Source organism: Heptranchias perlo, chromosome 4 (assembly GCF_035084215.1).
Source record: "Heptranchias perlo isolate sHepPer1 chromosome 4, sHepPer1.hap1, whole genome shotgun sequence".
Taxonomy (NCBI): Eukaryota; Metazoa; Chordata; class Chondrichthyes; order Hexanchiformes; family Hexanchidae; genus Heptranchias; species Heptranchias perlo.
Window position 1 is genome coordinate 5,341,350 of NC_090328.1, and position 19,605 is coordinate 5,360,954.

General features: G+C 47.8%; 2 protein-coding genes across 3 annotated transcripts in view; one reads left to right on the forward strand and one right to left on the reverse strand.

Annotated features, from left to right (window-relative positions):
- The window catches only part of LOC137320706 (polymeric immunoglobulin receptor-like), a 788,493-nt gene that overhangs the window by 403,979 nt on the left and 364,909 nt on the right, over positions 1-19,605 (reverse strand). The window lies entirely within an intron of this gene.
- The window catches only part of tmem8b (transmembrane protein 8B), a 173,951-nt gene that overhangs the window by 94,727 nt on the left and 59,619 nt on the right, over positions 1-19,605 (forward strand). Inside the window, exon 5 of the mRNA XM_067982071.1 lies at positions 5,025-5,293. Coding sequence (XP_067838172.1) covers positions 5,025-5,293 — 269 coding nt within the window. The remainder of the gene's footprint in view (positions 1-5,024; positions 5,294-19,605) is intronic.

A 19,605-nucleotide genomic window follows, 5' to 3' on the forward strand; every position in this document is an offset into this window, starting at 1 on the left:
TGGACTCTGCTTAGAAGTTATGCCCCTCCCCCACCCAGGTCTGTCCCCCTCCTACACGCGTGGACAGATTCATGGTGCCCTTTAGAAGAGCAATTCTCGGGTGAAATCCTCATTGAAAGAAGAAGCCTGGGAGGTGAGAGGAACGAAAAGCCTCGTGTTCAGATCCCTTCCCCCTTACTCTTCTGTCACTGTGCCTCTCTCTGCCATTCCATCAGCCTCCCTTGGCTGCAAACTCGGGCTGAAATTTGCAGGTTGCATGACCTTGGCGCCTTGTTCGACCCTGAACTGGGCTTCTCACATCCGGCCCCTCTCCCAAGCCTGCCTGTTTTTTTTTATCCTTCTCCCCCTCCAACTCTGAAACTTCTGCCCTGCGGCCTCAGCTCTCCCTGTGTACCTGCTCTCCGCCGTCACCTCCTCACCAGCCTCCACCCTTCTCAAACCCCAGCTGATCTAACAGTCTGCCGGCCAGCACCTCTCCTACACAAAGTCCCGCAACCCCGTCGCCACTTATTCGCCCAGTGGATCAGTGTCAAGATCTTTGTCATTAGGCTTCAAATAGAGCAGAGAAAGTCAAGGGGAGATTTATTAGAGGTGTGCAAAATTATGAAGGGTTTTGATGGAGGGAACGAGGAGAAACTGTTTCCAGTGGCAGGAGGGCCGGTGACCCGAGGACCCCAGATTTAAGGTAATTGGCGAAAGGACCAGAGGGAGAGATGAGGAGACATTATTATACTCAGTGAGTTGTTATGGTCTGGAATGCACTGTCTGAAAAGTGGGAGTGGGACGAACTGGATATCTCTTTCAAAGAGCCAGCACAGGCACGATGGGCCGAATAGCCTCTTTCAGCGCTGTAAGATTCTATGATCGCTTCATGTCCTCGCCCCATCCCCCCAGCTCGATGTTCCCAGCCTGCACCTTCAGTTTCTCCAGCTCTGGGTTACCGCTTGTTCCCCACTCCCACTGCTCCACTGTGAGAGGCTGATCTCTCAACCCTTTACGTTCCCCCTCCACCACCCGCAACTCTCCAATAACAAATCCAATTCACCGTGCTACTTCTCTTCCTGCCTTCAAAGATTTCCTAAAATCGTATCCCATGTGCCTTTGGTATTGGTGCCAAGCAAAATCATTAACTTCATCATCTTCTCCCCTGTAAAACACTCTGAGATGTTCCTCTACAGGCAAAGCACTGTATCAATGGAAGATGGTGCTGGTTTGGTGTTGGAGCTGGACTGTTTCTGTTGGTGCTTGTGTTGGTCTTGTTGGTATTGGTGCTTGTGCTGGTTTTGCTGGCATTGGTACTTGTGCTGCTCTGTTGGTGCTGTACTGGCTATGTTCCTGCTTGTTGGCATTGGTGCTTGGTTGGTGCTGTATTGGTTCTCTTTCTGCGTGGTCCTGGTTTTAGCTGTGCTGGTATTTGGTTCTTGTGCTGGTATTTGGTTCTTGTGCTGGGGTTGGTGCTGCCGTTGTTGCTGGCATTGGTGCTGTACTGTTTCTATTGGTGCTTGTACTGGTATCGTTGCTTATACTGGTGCCGTACTGGTTCTGCTTTCTCTTGGTGCTGGTGTTGTACTGTTTCTGCTGGTGCTTGTGCTGGTATTGTTGGAATTGTGCTGGTGCCATACTGGTTCTGCTTTTTCTTGGTGCTGGTGTTGTACTGTTTCTGCTGGTATTGGTGTTTGTGCTGGTATTGTTGGAATTGGTGCTTGTGCTGGTGCCGTACTGGTTCTGTTGGAGCTTGGTGCTGGTGCTCTTTAGGTTGCACACTGAGAGGTGTCTCTTATCCAGTGTGTTGTGACCAGTTGTGTGCACATTTGCTACATAACTCTGTGTCCCGAATCCTCTCCCACACAAAGTCCCATACGCCCACCACTGCCAGCCTCACAGAGAAGTGCTGGCTCCAGCCAAACAATGTCAGCATCGGAAACCTTGCGACGAAAGGGTCAAGGTGACACTGTCACTGCCGAGGGCACAGATCCTTTCTTCTTAATTGGTGCCATTAACCGTTGGCACCGGTCCCAACCCCTGAGCAGCTCCGTCCTCCTCTCTGCCTGGTACTTGCGGACAGAGGGTCCGTGTTTAACCCGAGCCTCTCAAGAGCCTGGGACTGTTGGATCGATGCCGGCTGCTGAGTTAATGGGCTCGTGTCCAGTGGGGAGAGACACACACACACAGCCCTGGCGTTGTTTGCCATCCCTATCAGGGAGCGTGAAATGGGCAGGGGGCCAGTGGAGAGACACACACACAGAGCTCAGTACTGTTTGCCGTCCCTAGCAGGGAGCGTGAAATGGGCACGGAGCCAGTGCAGACACACAGAGTGACACTGTCTGCTCGCCTCAGTAGGGGCAGCGAGTTCCATTGATCAATCTCGTGTGCTTTTGTTAGACGACGGGAGTTCTTACTCAAAAGTGTATCAGTTACTCCTCAAAACAATAGGGTTCAAAGCATTTATTGACAGTCATAGGCATTAAGCATACGGTAATAACTATTATTGACAATAATTAAACGCACACTTAACAACAACACTCGTGGTGACACCTTGCGAGATCACCGGAGAAATCAAAACACGCTTTCGAGCTCGAGGATTTTTCAAAGCCGATCAGTCCTCATTGAGCTCTGAGCTATCTCTCCGAACACTCCCACTCGTTTACACCTTTATCCCAATCCTGCTACCTGAGAATCCAGAGCGTTACCGAATTCAATCAATTATTTCCCCTCGTCCCTCACCAACAATTTCAGTTTTAACAAGTACAACTCCCCAAACTTTGTTCCAGCTTCAACTTGAGTGAACTGTTAATCAAATCATTCAAATGGAGAGAGTTACAGAGGGATTAATGAACAAAGACTCCCCTACAGGTGACATTATCTCGTGCCCACATTGCTTACGGCAGATGTGTCTTTGCAGGAGTTAACAGTCCCTAGAAGGTATTTCTATCCCCTGGTTGAATGTTACCTGTCCACTGCTGAATCCCTTATCAACTAAAAGCAAGGAAATTACACTAAACCTTTATAAAACACTGGTTCACCCTCAGCTTGAGTATTGTGTTCAATTCTGGGCACCACACTTTAGGAAGGATGTCAAAACTTTAGAGAGGGTGCAGAAGAGATTTACTAGAATGATGCCAGGGATGAGGGACTTCAGTTATGTGGAGAGACTGGAGAAGCTGGGGTTGTTCTCCTTCGAACAGAGAAGGTTAAGGGGAGATTTGATAGAGGTGTTCAAAATCATGATGGGTTTTGATAAGAGTAAGTAAGGAGAAACTGTTTCCAGTGGCAGAAGGGTCGGTAACCAGAGGACACAGATTTAAGGTGATCGGCAAAAGAACCAGAGATGAGATGAGGGGAAATCTTTTTACACAGTGAGTTGTGATGATCTGGAATTCACTGCCTGAAAGGGCGGTGGAAGCAGATTCAATAATAACTTTCAAAAGGGAATTGGATAAATACTTGAAGGGGAAAATTTGCAGGGTTATGGGGAAGGAGCAGGGGGAGTGGGACTAATTGGATAGCTCTTTCAAAGAGCCGGCACAGGCACAATGGGCCGAATGGCCTCCTTCTGTGCTGGATCATACTATGATTCTAAAGACTGTCTCTGCCTGATATTTCTTTTAATTAAGTCCACTGTCTAAACTGAAATATTGCATAGTATATTAAAACACACATTTATCCAAAATAAAGCAAGTCTGTCTTATTAATACTTATTAATCATTCTTCTAACAGAAACTCACCTAACAGGCAAAAGCTAAAAGTTAATAATACAATATAAAGAGACTTCAAGACAGTTTAATTAACCTGTTCCTCACACTTTGGGCAGACCTGTGAGTTGAGGTGACTTCCCCTCCAGTGATACGCTGTCAGTTGGTTATTTTGCTGTCGTATCATCCGTAACATCTGTAACATCGCCCGTCTCCCCCCCACCTCAGCTCATCTGCTGCTGAAACCCTCATCCGTGCCTTTGTTACCTCTAGATAACAGAGGTTATTATTCCAATGCCCTCCTGGCCGGCCTCCCATCTTCCACCCTCCATAAACTCGAGCTCATCTAAAACTCTGCTGCCCATATCCTAACTCGCACCAAGTCCAGTTCACCCATCACCCCCTGTGATCTCTGACCGTCATTGGCTCCCGGTCCAGGAACGCCTCGATTTTAAAATTCTCATCCTTGTTTTCAAATCCCTCCATGGCCTTTCCCCTCCCTATCTCTGTAACCTCCTCCAGCCCTACAACCCTCCGAGATCTCTGCGCTCCTCCAATTCCGGCATCTTGCACATCCCCGATTTTAATCACTCCACCATTGGCGGCCGTGCCTTCAGCTGCCTGGGCCCTGAGCTCTGGAATTCCCTCTCTAAACCTCTCTACCTCTCTCTCCTCCTTTAAGACGCTCCTTAAAACCTTCCTCTTTGACCAAGCTTTTGGTCACCTGATCTATTATCTCGGTGTCGAATTTTGATTGTTAATCGCTCCTGTGAAGCGCCTTGGGACGTCTTACTACGTTAAAGGCGCTATATAAATGCAACTTGTTGCTTTTTGCATCTTCACACTCTTCCCTTGGCGAAGAGTGTGAAGCAATGGAAGGATTTGCAGACTGATTAACAGTGAACTCTCTGTGAACAAGGGGACAGAAAACTAGAACTAGGCTGTTCAGGACTGAAATCAGGAAGCACATTTTCACACAAAGGGTAGTAGAAATCTGGAATTCTTCACTAACCCCCCCCCACCCCCCCCCCAAATGCTGGGGGTCAATTGGAGCTTTCAAGACGGACATTGATAGATTTTTGTTGGGTAAGGGTATCGAGGGATAAGGACCAAAGATGGGTAAATGGGGTTGAGGTACAGATCAGCCAATTGAATGTCGGAGCAGAACCGAGGGGCTGAATGGCCTCCTCCTGCTCCTATGTTCCCTAACAGCCTCTCACTGCCTATGCTGACGGGTTACTCACAGCGTGTTTAAAACTCTAACCTGAATCTGCCTGCTCTCCGTCTGTTCCTTACCTCCCCCTGCCTTTACGCTCTTTCGTTCCTCCTCAGGGTTTTCATACCAAGTTACACCTCTCGAGTGATGGTGCAGCTGTCAGACTGCAGAAACAGCAACAGGACGGTGAGAGGCTGCCCGCTGCTGCTCAAGGTCAGAGCTAAGGCCCCTCCACTCCACAACTCCACACACATAGACTGTCGGGATCAGGGCGTCTGCGAGCTCCAGGACCGCCTACCATTCTGGCAGCAGTGGTACTACGTCCTGGTGGAGAGGTCTGTCCGGGACGCCGATGTGTTCTTCCGGATCGGGGTTCACGTCAGAGGTGAGAGGTCAAGATTCTCAGCCCGACACGTGGAGTCTTGTACCCCAGTGAAATGGGGGTGGGGTGTGTGCGGAGACATCGCCAGCGGTTATAAGGCACACGGCTGGGATTGAAAAGGTTTACAAGAATCTGGTTATACTCCAAAGAGACATTAAAGAGCAATCTCTCTCTCTCCCATCCCTCCCCATCTCTCTGTCTCCCATCCCTCCCCATCTCTCTGTCTCCCATCTCTCCCCATCTCTCTCTCTCCCATCCCTCCCCATCTCTCTGTCTCCCATCCCTCCCCATCTCTCTCTCTCCCATCTCTCCCCATCTCTCTGTCTCCCATCTCTCCCCATCTCTCTGTCTCCCATCCCTCCCCATCTCTCTGTCTCCCATCCCTCCCCATCTCTCTGTCTCCCATCCCTCCCCATCTCTCTCTCTCCCATCTCTCCCCATCTCTCTGTCTCCCATCCCTCCCCATCTCTCTGTCTCCCATCTCTCCCCATCTCTCTGTCTCCCATCTCTCCCCATCTCTCTGTCTCCCATCCCTCCCCATCTCTCTGTCTCCCATCCCTCCCCATCTCTCTGTCTCCCATCCCTCCCCATCTCTCTGTCTCCCATCTCTCCCCATCTCTCTGTCTCCCATCCCTCCCCATCTCTCTCTCTCCCATCCCTCCCCATCTCTCTGTCTCCCATCCCTCCCCATCTCTCTCTCTCCCATCCCTCCCCATCTCTCTGTCTCCCATCCCTCCCCATCTCTCTGTCTCCCATCTCTCCCCATCTCTCTCTCTCCCATCCCTCCCCATCTCTCTCTCTCCCATCCCTCCCCATCTCTCTGTCTCCCATCTCTCCCCATCTCTCTGTCTCCCATCCCTCCCCATCTCTCTGTCTCCCATCCCTCCCCATCTCTCTGTCTCCCATCCCTCCCCATCTCTCTGTCTCCCATCCCTCCCCATCTCTCTGTCTCCCATCCCTCCCCATCTCTCTGTCTCCCATCTCTCCCCATCTCTCTCTCTCCCATCCCTCCCCATCTCTCTGTCTCCCATCCCTCCCCATCTCTCTGTCTCCCATCCCTCCCCATCTCTCTCTCTCCCATCCCTCCCCATCTCTCTGTCTCCCATCCCTCCCCATCTCTCTGTCTCCCATCTCTCCCCATCTCTCTGTCTCCCATCTCTCCCCATCTCTCTGTCTCCCATCCCTCCCCATCTCTCTGTCTCCCATCCCTCCCCATCTCTCTCTCTCCCATCCCTCCCCATCTCTCTGTCTCCCATCCCTCCCCATCTCTCTGTCTCCCATCCCTCCCCATCTCTCTGTCTCCCATCCCTCCCCATCTCTCTGTCTCCCATCTCTCCCCATCTCTCTGTCTCCCATCCCTCCCCATCTCTCTGTCTCCCATCCCTCCCCATCTCTCTGTCTCCCATCTCTCCCCATCTCTCTGTCTCCCATCCCTCCCCATCTCTCTGTCTCCCATCTCTCCCCATCTCTCTGTCTCCCATCCCTCCCCATCTCTCTGTCTCCCATCCCTCCCCATCTCTCTCTCTCCCATCCCTCCCCATCTCTCTGTCTCCCATCCCTCCCCATCTCTCTGTCTCCCATCCCTCCCCATCTCTCTCTCTCCCATCCCTCCCCATCTCTCTCTCTCCCATCTCTCCCCATCTCTCTCTCTCCCATCCCTCCCCATCTCTCTGTCTCCCATCCCTCCCAATCTTCAATGGTCTCTGGATTGACTAGTCCAGTAATGTAACCACTACACCACCGCCCCTGTTGTGTGAGATGTTTCTTCTAATCTCTAACTTTTTGCCTCTGGCACTAATGTTAAGTTTATGGGGGTAGAAACTCACCTTGGGCACTACGTAGAATTACATAGAATGGACAGCAGAGGAACAGGCCATTCGGCCCAACTGGTCTATGCCGGTGTTTATGCTCCACACGAGCCTCCTCCCTCCAGGTATATGGAGTTAGATCACAGATCAGCCATGATCTTATCGAATGGCGGAGCAGGCACGAGGGGCTGAATGGCCTACTCCTGTTCCTATGTTCCTATGCTCACTCCCTGCTTCATCTAATCCTATCCGTATATCCTTCTATTCCTCTCTCCCCCATGTGTTTATCTTGTTCCCACTTAAATGTAAAGTGGGCAATACTGCACGGGATGCCTGGTATACACCCTGTCCAATATTCAGTTATTGATGTCAACGGAAATGAATATAACGGGCGGGAGGCTGTTTTGGGCGGGGGGGGGGGATGTGTGTGTGTGTAACGGGGGGGGTTGTAATGGGTGGGGGAGGGTGTAACGGGGGGTTGTAACGGGCGGGGGTTGTAACGGGCAGGGGTTGTAACGGGCGGGGGTTTGTAACGGGCGGGGGTTTGTAACAGGTGGGGGGTTGTAACGGGCAGGGGGGTTGTAACGGGCGGGGGTTGTAACGGGCGGGGGTTTGTAACGGGCGGGGGTTTGTAACAGATGGGGGGGGTTGTAATGGGTGGTGGGTTGTAACGGGCGGGGGGCTTGTAACGGGCGGAGGGGGGTTGTAATGGGCGGGCGTGTACCAGACCGCCCATTTTGCGCTGCCGCTGAACATGATTTCATTCCCCACGGCCTGTGTTACTGATTCACCAACTGGAAACACAATCTTTCATTACTTACTCTCTTGAACCCTTTCATCGTCCTGTGGGAAGGTTACGCAGTAACAGAGCACTCCAGAATTCAGGAGAGCTGTTCATTTGGAGAAACACATAGTTGGGAGGGCCTCTCTCTAATTGTCTGACAGACCTGATAAAACATGAAAAAAATAATGAAGATAAAATCGAACCTAATTAAAATACACAAGTAGGAAGTGATTCCAATTACTCTGAATTCAGGGAGCAAAGTCTGGTGTCCTTATAGTAATGAAAGATTCATGTTTTGGGCCGTGTATTCACTGAACGATGGAGCTACTGTAACAATCCAGAGCCGTAAAGAGTGAGATGTTCTGTTAATTACTGTGTGTGTCACTTTCACTGTAGCTTTCTACTCTCCCTCACTCAACACCAGTATCAGGGACATCTTCACAATCTGTACTCATATGTTAGTGTGTGTGTGTTAGTGTGTGTTTGTTAGTGTGTGTGTTAGTGTGTGTCTGTGTTAGTGTGTGTCTGTGTTAGTGTGTGTTAGTGTGTGTGTGTTAGTGTGTGTGTGTTAGTGTGTGTCTGTGTTAGTGTGTGTCTGTGTTAGTGTGTGTCTGTTAGTGTGTGTGTGTTAGTGTGTGTTAGTGTGTGTCTGTGTTAGTGTGTGTTTGTTAGTGTGTGTGTTAGTGTGTGTCTGTGTTAGTGTGTGTGTGTTAGTGTGTGTCTGTGTTAGTGTGTGTGTGTTAGTGTGTGTTAGTGTGTGTGTGTTAGTGTGTGTCTGTGTTAGTGTGTGTGTGTTAGTGTGTGTTAGTGTGTGTCTGTGTTAGTGTGTGTTTGTTAGTGTGTGTGTTAGTGTGTGTCTGTGTTAGTGTGTGTGTGTTAGTGTGTGTTAGTGTGTGTGTGTTAGTGTGTGTGTGTTAGTGTGTGTGTGTTAGTGTGTGTCTGTGTTAGTGTGTGTGTGTTAGTGTGTGTGTGTGTTAGTGTGTGTCTGTGTTAGTGTGTGTGTGTTAGTGTGTGTGTGTTAGTGTGTGTCTGTGTTAGTGTGTGTCTGTGTTAGTGTGTGTGTGTTAGTGTGTGTGTGTTAGTGTGTGTGTGTTAGTGTGTGTGTGTTAGTGTGTGTCTGTGTTAGTGTGTGTTAGTGTGTGTGTTAGTGTGTGTCTGTGTTAGTGTGTGTCTGTGTTAGTGTGTGTCTGTGTTAGTGTGTGTGTGTTAGTGTGTGTGTGTTAGTGAGTGTGTGTTAGTGTGTGTGTGTTAGTGTGTGTCTGTGTTAGTGTGTGTGTGTTAGTGTGTGTTAGTGTGTGTCTGTGTTAGTGTGTGTTTGTTAGTGTGTGTGTTAGTGTGTGTCTGTGTTAGTGTGTGTGTGTTAGTGTGTGTCTGAGTTAGTGTGTGTGTGTTAGTGTGTGTTAGTGTGTGTGTGTTAGTGTGTGTCTGTGTTAGTGTGTGTGTGTTAGTGTGTGTCTGTGTTAGTGTGTGTTTGTTAGTGTGTGTGTTAGTGTGTGTCTGTGTTAGTGTGTGTGTGTTAGTGTGTGTTAGTGTGTGTGTGTTAGTGTGTGTGTGTTAGTGTGTGTCTGTGTTAGTGTGTGTTAGTGTGTGTGTGTTAGTGTGTGTCTGTGTTAGTGTGTGTTAGTGTGTGTGTGTTAGTGTGTGTGTTAGTGTGTGTCTGTGTTAGTGTGTGTGTGTTAGTGTGTGTCTGTGTTAGTGTGTGTGTGTTAGTGTGTGCGCGTTAGTGTGTGCGCGTTAGTGTGTGCGCGTTAGTGTGTGTTAGTGTGTGTGTGTTAGTGTGTGTGTGTTAGTGTGTGTCTGTGTTAGTGTGTGTGTGTTAGTGTGTGTGTGTTAGTGTGTGCGCGTTAGTGTGTGTCTGTGTTAGTGTGTGTGTGTTAGTGTGTGTGTGTTAGTGTGTGTCTGTGTTAGTGTGTGTGTGTTAGTGTGTGTGTGTTAGTGTGTGCGCGTTAGTGTGTGTCTGTGTTAGTGTGTGTGTGTTAGTGTGTGTCTGTGTTAGTGTGTGTGTGTTAGTGTGTGTGTGTTAGTGTGTGCGCGTTAGTGTGTGTCTGTGTTAGTGTGTGTGTGTTAGTGTGTGCGCGTTAGTGTGTGTCTGTGTTAGTGTGTGTGTGTTAGTGTGTGCGCGTTAGTGTGTGCGCGTTAGTGTGTGCGTTAGTGTGTGAGTGTGTGTATCTATGTGTGTCTGTGTGTGTGTCTGTGTTTGTGTGTATCTGTGTGTTTCTATGTGTGTGTCTATAGGGTCGATTTTAGGATGGCCGAGCGGGTGCGTTGGGGGCGGAGGGCTCCTAAAATCGGGGAATCCCGGAGCGGGTCCGGAGCCCGGCTCCAACCCGCCCACTTCCGGGTTCCCCAGTGACGCGTTCGGGTGCGCGCGCAGCTCCCACATGCGGGACTCCCACCGGCAATTAAAGCCGGCAGGATGACAATTTAAATACTTACTTACCTAGTTGAGGTACTTGACAGACCTCATTGACTGGAGATTTTGGCAGGGGTGCAATTTTGAAGAATCCTCAGCGTGTTTCCCGTGCTGTGGGAAACACTCCCTGTTGGAGCAGACGTGTTTCAGTCAGCAGCCAGTGGGAGATGGAAAGGATTTTTTGACAGTTGAGGGGAATACCTCATGTATTGCAGCAGGGCACTCTGTCACTTCAGACAAAGTTTTGGCTGTAACACCTTTGTCTTTCCAGTCAAAATTATTAATTTATACCCTAAACTCTGCTGTGCAAACACATTGACCTACTTTGCGGACCCCCTCAAACTCACACCGTCAGGATGGGGGGGGCGCCATAGCTGCATTCATCACTTCATCCGAGGATGAGCAACATCACCAGCCTCGCCAGGCATGCCGTCCACCTCTGCCACGTGGAGCTCCACAACACAGTGCTGCGCCACAGGCACCTGCACAAAATAGTCGTGCAACTACACATACACCCACTGTAGGGTGACCCAATGGGTGGCATCAAGTGTGGGTGTTCATGGAGAACCTCATGAAAGGGGCTTATTGCACAAGCCGGTCAAGAACGGCCAAGACGTGGCAGTAATGGTGACAATATAATATTTAATGTGAGTTGAACCAAAATCAAATATAAATAAAAAACATGACAAACCGTCAAACACCCTTGTGCATCCCCTTTGTGCTCATGAAACCTTTGCCTTACACTTCCTACTACTCATATGTGATGCATCCCCTGTGGCTGCAGCACAGGTAGTGGCAGATGGGGTGAGGCTGACCGTGAAAGAGATGCATCAGAGGGTGAGTATGAGACAGAGCCATGAGATTGTATGAGGAGTGGGTTGAGTGGTAGTGGCGGGATGAGTACTGGCGAGGTGAGTAAGTGCAGGTAAGATGAGGATGAGGTTTGAGTGGGTGTGAGGAGTGATGTGACAGAGTAGTGTTGGCAGTGCAGAAGAAGATGTGGGGTGGGGGCGGTGATGTGGCAGACGGAGTGTAGGGGAATGAGTAAGTGTACTCACTTTGGCTGACCTACTTAGGTCATTGAAGCGCCTCCTGCACTGTATCCAGGTGGGGGAGACGTTGCTGCTGCTGGTGACCTCCTCTGCCACCTCGAGCCAGGCCTTCTCGGTGGCAGAGGCAGGCCGCTTCCTCCCGTCCGCCGGGGAGAAGATCTCTGTCCTCCCCCTCACCCCATCTAGTAGGACCTGGAGTGAGGCATCATTAAACCTGAGAGCAGCCTTTCCCCTGGGCTGCTCCATGCTGTAATTTTGGCTGTTTGCTGCAGGAGCAGCATTGGAGGACTGCCCCTTTAAATAGGGCTCCTCCAGCTGACAGCCTGTGATGCGGGTGCGCAGTCCGCCCGCTGCGCAGCTTTCGGAAACCTGGAAGCCAAGGTAAGTGGCTTCAATTTACTCGCGATCGCGTGGGGAACCCACCGATTTTACTGGGCGGGTTACCCACGCGCCCAGTCGACCCCCCGCTGCCAACCCACCTCCCTGGTACTATCGGGGCCTATGTGTCTGTGGGAGTGTGTGTCAATGTGTGTGTGTTTGTGTTAGTCTATCTGTGTCTCTGTGTGTGTGTGTTAGTGTATGTGTGTGTGTTTGTGTTAGTCTATCTGTGTCTCTGTGTGTGTGTGTTAGTGTATGTGTGTGTGTTTGTGTTAGTCTATCTGTGTCTCTGTGTGTGTGTGTGTGTGTTAGTGTATGTGTGTGTGTTTGTGTTAGTCTATCTGTGTCTCTGTGTGTGTGTGTGTGTTAGTGTATGTGTGTGTGTTTGTGTTAGTCTATCTGTGTCTCTGTGTGTGTGTGTGTTAGTGTATGTGTGTGTGTTTGTGTTAGTCTATCTGTCGCTGTGTGTTAGTGTGTGTTAGTGTATGTGTGTGTGTTTCTGTTAGTCTATCTGTGTCTCTGTGTGTGTGTGTTAGTGTGTGTTAGTGTATGTGTGTGTGTTTGTGTTAGTCTATCTGTGTCTGTGTGTGTGTGTTAGTGTGTGTTAGTGTATGTGTGTGTGTTTGTGTTAGTCTATCTGTGTCGCTGTGTGTGTGTGTGTTAGTGTATGTGTGTATGTTTGTGTTAGTCTATCTGTGTCTCTGTGTGTGTGTGTGTGTGTGTGTGTTAGTGTATGTGTGTGTGTTTGTGTTAGTCTATCTGTGTCTCTGTGTGTGTGTGTGTGTGTGTTAGTGTATGTGTGTGTGTTTGTGTTAGTCTATCTGTGTCTCTGTGTGTGTGTGTTAGTGTGTGTTAGTGTATGTGTGTGTGTTTGTGTTAGTCTATCTGTGTCGCTGTGTGTGTGTGTGTGTTAGTGTATGTGTGTATGTTTGTGTTAGTCTATCTGTGTCTCTGTGTGTGTGTGTGTGTGTGTGTGTGTTAGTGTATGTGTGTGTGTTTGTGTTAGTCTATCTGTGTCTCTGTGTGTGTGTGTGTGTTAGTGTATGTGTGTGTGTTTGTGTTAGTCTATCTGTGTCTCTGTGTGTGTGTGTGTGTGTTAGTGTATGTGTGTGTGTTTGTGTTAGTCTATCTGTGTCTCTGTGTGTGTGTGTGTGTGTTAGTGTATGTGTGTGTGTTTGTGTTAGTCTATCTGTGTCGCTGTGTGTCAGTGTGTGTTAGTGTATGTGTGTGTGTTTGTGTGAGTCTATCTGTGTCTCTGTGTGTGTGTGTTAGTGTGTGTTAGTGTATGTGTGTGTGTTTGTGTTAGTCTATCTGTGTCTGTGTGTGTGTGTTAGTGTGTGTTAGTGTATGTGTGTGTGTTTGTGTTAGTCTATCTGTGTCTCTGTGTGTGTGTGTGTGTGTTAGTGTATGTGTGTGTGTTTGTGTTAGTCTATCTGTGTCTCTGTGTGTGTGTGTTAGTGTATGTGTGTGTGTTTGTGTTAGTCTATCTGTGTCTCTGTGTGTGTGTGTTAGTGTGTGTTAGTGTATGTGTGTGTGTTTGTGTTAGTCTATCTGTGTCTCTGTGTGTGTGTGTGTTAGTCTATCTGTGTCGCTGTGTGTGTGTGTGTGTTAGTGTATGTGTGTGTGTTTGTGTTAGTCTATCTGTGTCGCTGTGTGTGTTTGTGTTAGTCTATCTGTGTCGCTGTGTGTGTGTGTTAGTGTATGTGTGTGTGTTTGTGTTAGTCTATCTGTGTCGCTGTGTGTGTGTGTTAGTGTGTGTTAGTGTATGTGTGTGTGTTTGTGTTAGTCTATCTGTGTCGCTGTGTGTTAGTGTGTGTTAGTGTATATGTGTGTGTTTGTGTTAGTCTATCTGTGTCTCTGTGTGTTGTGTGTTGTGTGTTAGTGTGTTTGCATCTGTGTGTGTGTCCTTTCATTTTTCATTTCCTATTTTTACCAAAGTGTTGACATTTGATACAACTTCTGGGAGTTTGCACATTTTTCACAACTAACTGTTTCATAAAGTGTACGTGAACTATAATACGTACATATTGTCTGCAAAAGTGCAGGCACTGTCATTGGGCAAACATGGCAGCCATTTTGTCCAGAATAGGTCCCACAAGCAGCAATGAGACGATCTGTTATTGGTGATGTTGTTTAAGGGAGGAATATTGGCCAGGACGCCGGGAGAACTTGCCTGCTCCTCTTCAAATAAGGCCATGGAATCGTCTCCTGAACCATTGGGACTTGGTTAAGCACCTCATCCAAAGGGCTTAGGGACAGGAGGAGGCCATTCAGCCCCTCGTGCCTGATCCGCCATTCATTTAGATCGTGGATGAAGGCTACAGAGGGCATAAGTACAAAATTAGCAAGGCCAAGAGTTTGGGAGATATTTCTACAGATTGGTAGATATGTGGAACTTGAAAGGTAACTGTAAAACATTGAATATTTAAGAGATAAAGAAATAGATAAAGTTAAGCGCCTTGGCAGGTTAAAGGCATTAATAAGTGCAAGTTGTTGCAGATATAGAGGCCATTCAGCCCATCCTTCCACAGAGACCCATCATAGCATCTTACTGTCTCTTGAATGACTCCACAGTTTTTTCCTTTACTGCCTCCCCATCTCCATCCTCCCTTTCCTCTCCAAAGTCCTTGAACGTGTTGTCGCCTCCCAAATCTGTGCCCATCTTCCCCGCAACTCCATGTTTGAATCCCTTCAATCAGGTTTCCACTCCTGCTACAGTACTGAAACGGCCCTTATCAAAGTCACAAATGACATCCTATATAACTGTGACGTTGGTAAACTATCTGTCCTCATCCTTCTCCACCTGTCTGCAGCCTTTCACACGATTGACCACACCGTCCTTCTCCAACGCCTCTCCTCTGTCGTCCAGCTGGGTGGGACTGCCCTCGCCTGGTTCCATTCTTATCTCTCCAGTCGTAGCCAGAGAATCTCCTGCAATGGCTTCTCTTCCCGCTCCCGCATCGTTACCTCTGGAGTCCCCCAGGGATCTATCCTAAGATGAGCTTCCGACCACATGTCCGCTCCATCCCCAAGACCGCCTACTTCCACCTCCGTAACATCGGCCGCCTCCGTCCCTGCCTCAGCTCACCTGCTGCTGAAACCCTCATCCATGCCTATTCCAATGTTCTCCTGGCCGGCCTCCCATCTTCCACCCACCATAAACTTGAGCTCATCCAAAACTCTGCTGCCCGTATCCTAACTCGCACCAAGTCCCATTATCCCATCACGCTGACCTCGCTGACCTACATTGGCTCCCGGTCCAGGAACGCCTTGATTTTTAAGTTGTCATCCTTGTTTTCAAATCCCTCCATGGCCTCGCCCCTCCCTATCTCTGTAACCTCCTCCAGCCCTACAACCCTCCGAAATCTCTGCGCTCCTCAAATTCTTGCATCCCTGATTTTAATCACTCCACCATTGGTGGCCGTGCCTTCAGCTGCCTGGGCCCTGAGCTCTGGAACTCCCTCCCTAAACCTCCACCTCTCCACCTCTCTCTCCTCCTTTAAGACACTCCTTAAAACCAATCTCTTTGACCGAGCTTTTGGTCACCTGACCTAATATCTCCTTATGTGGCTCAGTGTCAAATTTTGTTTGATAATCGCTCCTGTGAAGCGCCTTGGGACAATTTACTACATTAAAGGTGCTATATAAATGAAAGTTGTTGCTGTTTCACTTCCTTTCATGACTGAAAGATAGATAGATTGATAGATTTTTGTTAGGTAAGAGTATTAAGAGTTATGGAACCAAGGCAGGTAGTTGGAGTTAAGATACAGATCGGCCATGATCTAATTGAATGTCGGAAAGGGCTCGAGGGGCTGAATGGCCTCCTCCTGTTTCCTATGTTCCTGAAGATCCTCAATTTTTCAAACATTTCCTCGTAAATCAGTCCTGTGAGGCTCGGGGTCAATCTTGTTGTCCTTCCTTGCACCACTTCCAGGGCTTGGGCGTTTCCTCTGTGTTTCAGTGACCAGAACTGAACGCAGCACTCAAGGGGTGGCCTGACCAGAGCCTTCAACACAATGGCCTCAGACTTAAACACTATATGATTTGGAAGGTTAACTCAGCATTCTTTTTGAAAGAAAGAAAGAAAGAAAGTAAGAACTTGCATTTCTATAGCACCTTTCACGACCTCGGGACGTCCCAAACGCTTTGCAGCCAATGAAGTACTTTTTGAAGTGTAGCTGCTGTTGTAATGTAGGAAACCTGGCAGCCAATTTGCGCACAGCAAGATCCCGCAAACAGCAATGTGATAATGACCAGATAATCTGTTTTTTAGTGACATTGGTTGAGGGATAAATATTGGCTCCAGGGAAGAACTCCCCTGCTCTTCTTCAAATTGTGGCCGTGGGATCTTTTGCATTCACCTGAGAGGGCAGATAGAGCCTCGGTTTAACATCTCATCGAAAGACGGCACCTGCGACAGTGCAGCACTCCCTCGGTACTGCACTGGGAGTGTCAGCCTGGATTATGGGCTCAAGTCTCTGGAGCGGGACTTGAACCCAAAACCTTCTGACTCTTGATTTTTTGATTACCGCTCCATGGTGTTAGGACAGGGCTAGTCTTGAGTCCACAGTCTCTCCACGTATCTGTCAGGCTTTCCACTACCATTCACTGAATAATTGAGCACTACATGGAATAATATAGTGCCCATTCTGGGTGGCCAGTATCTGTAGTGAATGATCAATGTGTAATACAATAAACAGTAAACGTTACACAGATGTAGAGAAGATATTTCCACTTATGGGGGAGTCCAAAACTAGGGGCCATAAATATAAGATAGTCATTAATAAATCCAATAATTTTTTACCCAGAGAGTGGTTAGAATGTGGAACTTGCTACCACATGGAGTGGTTGAGGCGAATAGCATAGCTGTATTTAAGGGGAAGCTAGATAAACACACGAAGGAGAAAGGAATAGAAGGATATTCTGAAAGGGTGAGATGTCGTTGGGTGGGAGGAGGCTCATGTGGAGCATAAACTCTGGCACAGACCTGTTGGGCCGAACGGCCTGTTCCTGTGCTGTAAAATTCTATGTAAACATCCTGCAATTTTGGTTCGATTACTTTTGGAGATGAGAGAGAGATTTCACCGAAATTTACCGGTGGCTTTCACCTCCGAATCTTTAAATAAATGACCGTGTATGTGTGAATTGACGGGGTACATTGGAAGGAGTGGGTTTGATAGGCCAAAGGGGATTTTTCTGATCCCCCACTTTCTGATTTGCTTGTTATCCCCAATACTAGTGGTAATATAACAGGGGGAGGGGCAGCTGATGTACAAGGATCCAAGAATAAGGAGGAACAAAACCAGCATCCACTTAATATTTATATTAATATTAATATTAATTAATTTATTAATTTAATATTAATTAATATTAATATTAATTAATTTATATTAATATTAATACACCAGGTTATATTTTTCTCCATTTTGCCATTGCTAAATGCCCTAGAATGATACCGGGGAACATGGACTTCAGTTATGCAGAGAGATTATAGGTGCCGGGGTTGTTCCCCTTAGAGCAGAGAAGGTTAAGGTGGAGATTTACCAGAGGTGTTCAAAATCATGAATAATTTTGATAGATTAGATAGAGAGAAACTGTTTGCATTGACAGGAGGGTCGGTAACCAGAGGACACAGATTCGAGATAATTGGCAAAAGAACCAGGGGGGAGATGAGGAGAATTTTTTTTTTTACGCAGCGCGTTGTTACGATCTGGGACGCACTGCCTGAAAGGGCGGTGGAAGCAGATTCAATAGTAACTTTCAAAAGGCAATTGGATATAGACTTGGAAAGGAAAAAAATTGCAGGGCTGTGGGAAAGAGCAGGAGAAGTTGGGGCTAATTGGAGAGCTCTTTCAAAGAGCCGGCACAGGCACGATGGGACGAATGGCCTCCTTCTGTGCTGTAAGATCCTATTGTAAACAATTTTACAACACCAAGTTATAGTCCAGCAATTTTATTTTAAATTCACAAGCTTTCGGAGGCTTCCCCCTTCGTCAGGTGAACGATGTGAAAATCATCGTTCACCTGACGAAGGGGGAAGCCTCCGAAAGCTTGTGAATTTAAAATAAAATTGCTGGACTATAACTTGGTGTTGTAAAATTGTTTACAATTGTCAACCCCAGTCCATCACCGGCATCTCCATATCGTAAGATCCTATGCCAGTGAGGATGTTATCGTGAGTACAAAAGAAAGAAAGAACTTGGATTTATACATCACCTTTCACATCCTCAGGACATCCCAACCAATAAATTACTTTTGAAGCGTAGTTATGTAGACAAATGTGGAGTTAAATCAACCACTGAATCCATTTTGATCAGTTACCTTCAAAGGTAAAAATCCTCAGAAGCCCAACTCCATTTACATCTGTTTTTTTTTGTGCATGAAACTCCTCTCGCTCCCGAGAGGACTGAATGTGTTTACATATTATTAGGCTCGAGAAAATCTCTGCGATTGATTTATCCACTGCCGGAGAAATCTAGTTTGGGGAGGAGACGATTTAGTGATGAATGGAATATATTCTTCTGTTGTAACAGGACCTGTCACTGCACAAACCTCAGGAGTGTTAAATAATGGATGATCCCTCTTATGAGTAAATATGCGCAGATCACATTCAATCACACATATTAGATGTTCCTGAAAAGAATATGCAAATGTGATTATGAAAAAATTCAATCACGGCGAATGAATTGTCTCGCTGATGAATTTAATGTGTGAGGACTGATGGGCTCCATGTCATTAACATCCTACATAGAATTACATAGAATTTACAGCACAGAAACAGGCCATTCGGCCCAACGGGTCTATGCCGGTGTTTATGCTCCACACGAGCCTCCTCCCTCCCTACTTCATCTCACCCTATCAGCATATCCTTCCATTCCTTTCTCCCTCATGTGTTTATCGAGCTTCCCCTTAAATGTATCTACACTATTCGCCTCAACTACTCCTTGTGGGAGCGAGTTCCACATTCTCACCACTCTCTGGGTGAAGAAGTTTCTCCTGAATTCCCTATTGGATTTATTAGTGACTATCTTAGATTTATGGGCCCTGGTTCTGGCCTCCCCCACAATAGACCTAGTATATTATTCCTTGGCTATATTTTGTAGCTAGGTGAGATTTTTGTGTTTGGGTTGAAGAGGGCATAAGTCCTGTTTACAGACCCCACCCCCTCCCCTCTGCCCCATTGGGCGTGAATGGTACTTATGCCCTCTTTAGCCCACCTATCCACAGTATTCCATTCGGCCCATCTAGCCCACCGATCCACAGTATTCCATTCGGCCCATCTAGCCCACCTATCCACAGTATTCCATTCGGCCCATCTAGCCCACCTATCCACAGTATTCCATTCGGCCCATCTAGCCCACCGATCCACAGTATTCCATTCGGCCCATCTAGCCCACCTATCCACAGTATTCCATTCGGCCCATCTAGCCCACCTATCCACAGTATTCCATTCGGCCCATCTAGCCCACCTATCCACAGTATTCCGTTCGGCCCATCTAGCCCACCTATCCACAGTATTCCATTCGGCCCATCTAGCCCACCTAGCCACAGTATTCCGTTCGGCCCATCTAGCCCACCTATCCACAGTATTCCGTTCGGCCCATCTAGCCCACCTATCCACAGTATTCCGTCCAGCCCATCTAGCCCACCTATCCACAGTATTCCGTTCAGCCCATCTAGCCCACCTATCCACAGTATTCCGTTCGGCCCATCTAGCCCACCTAGCCACAGTATTCTCTTTAGCCCACCCATCTACAGTATTCCCTTCGGCCCATCTAACTCAACTATCCACAGTATTTTCTTGATGCGTTTCTAATAACCCTGATTCCCATTTGTTGACAAGAATCTGTCCCGTTCCTTCTTGAAACCCGTTAATGTTT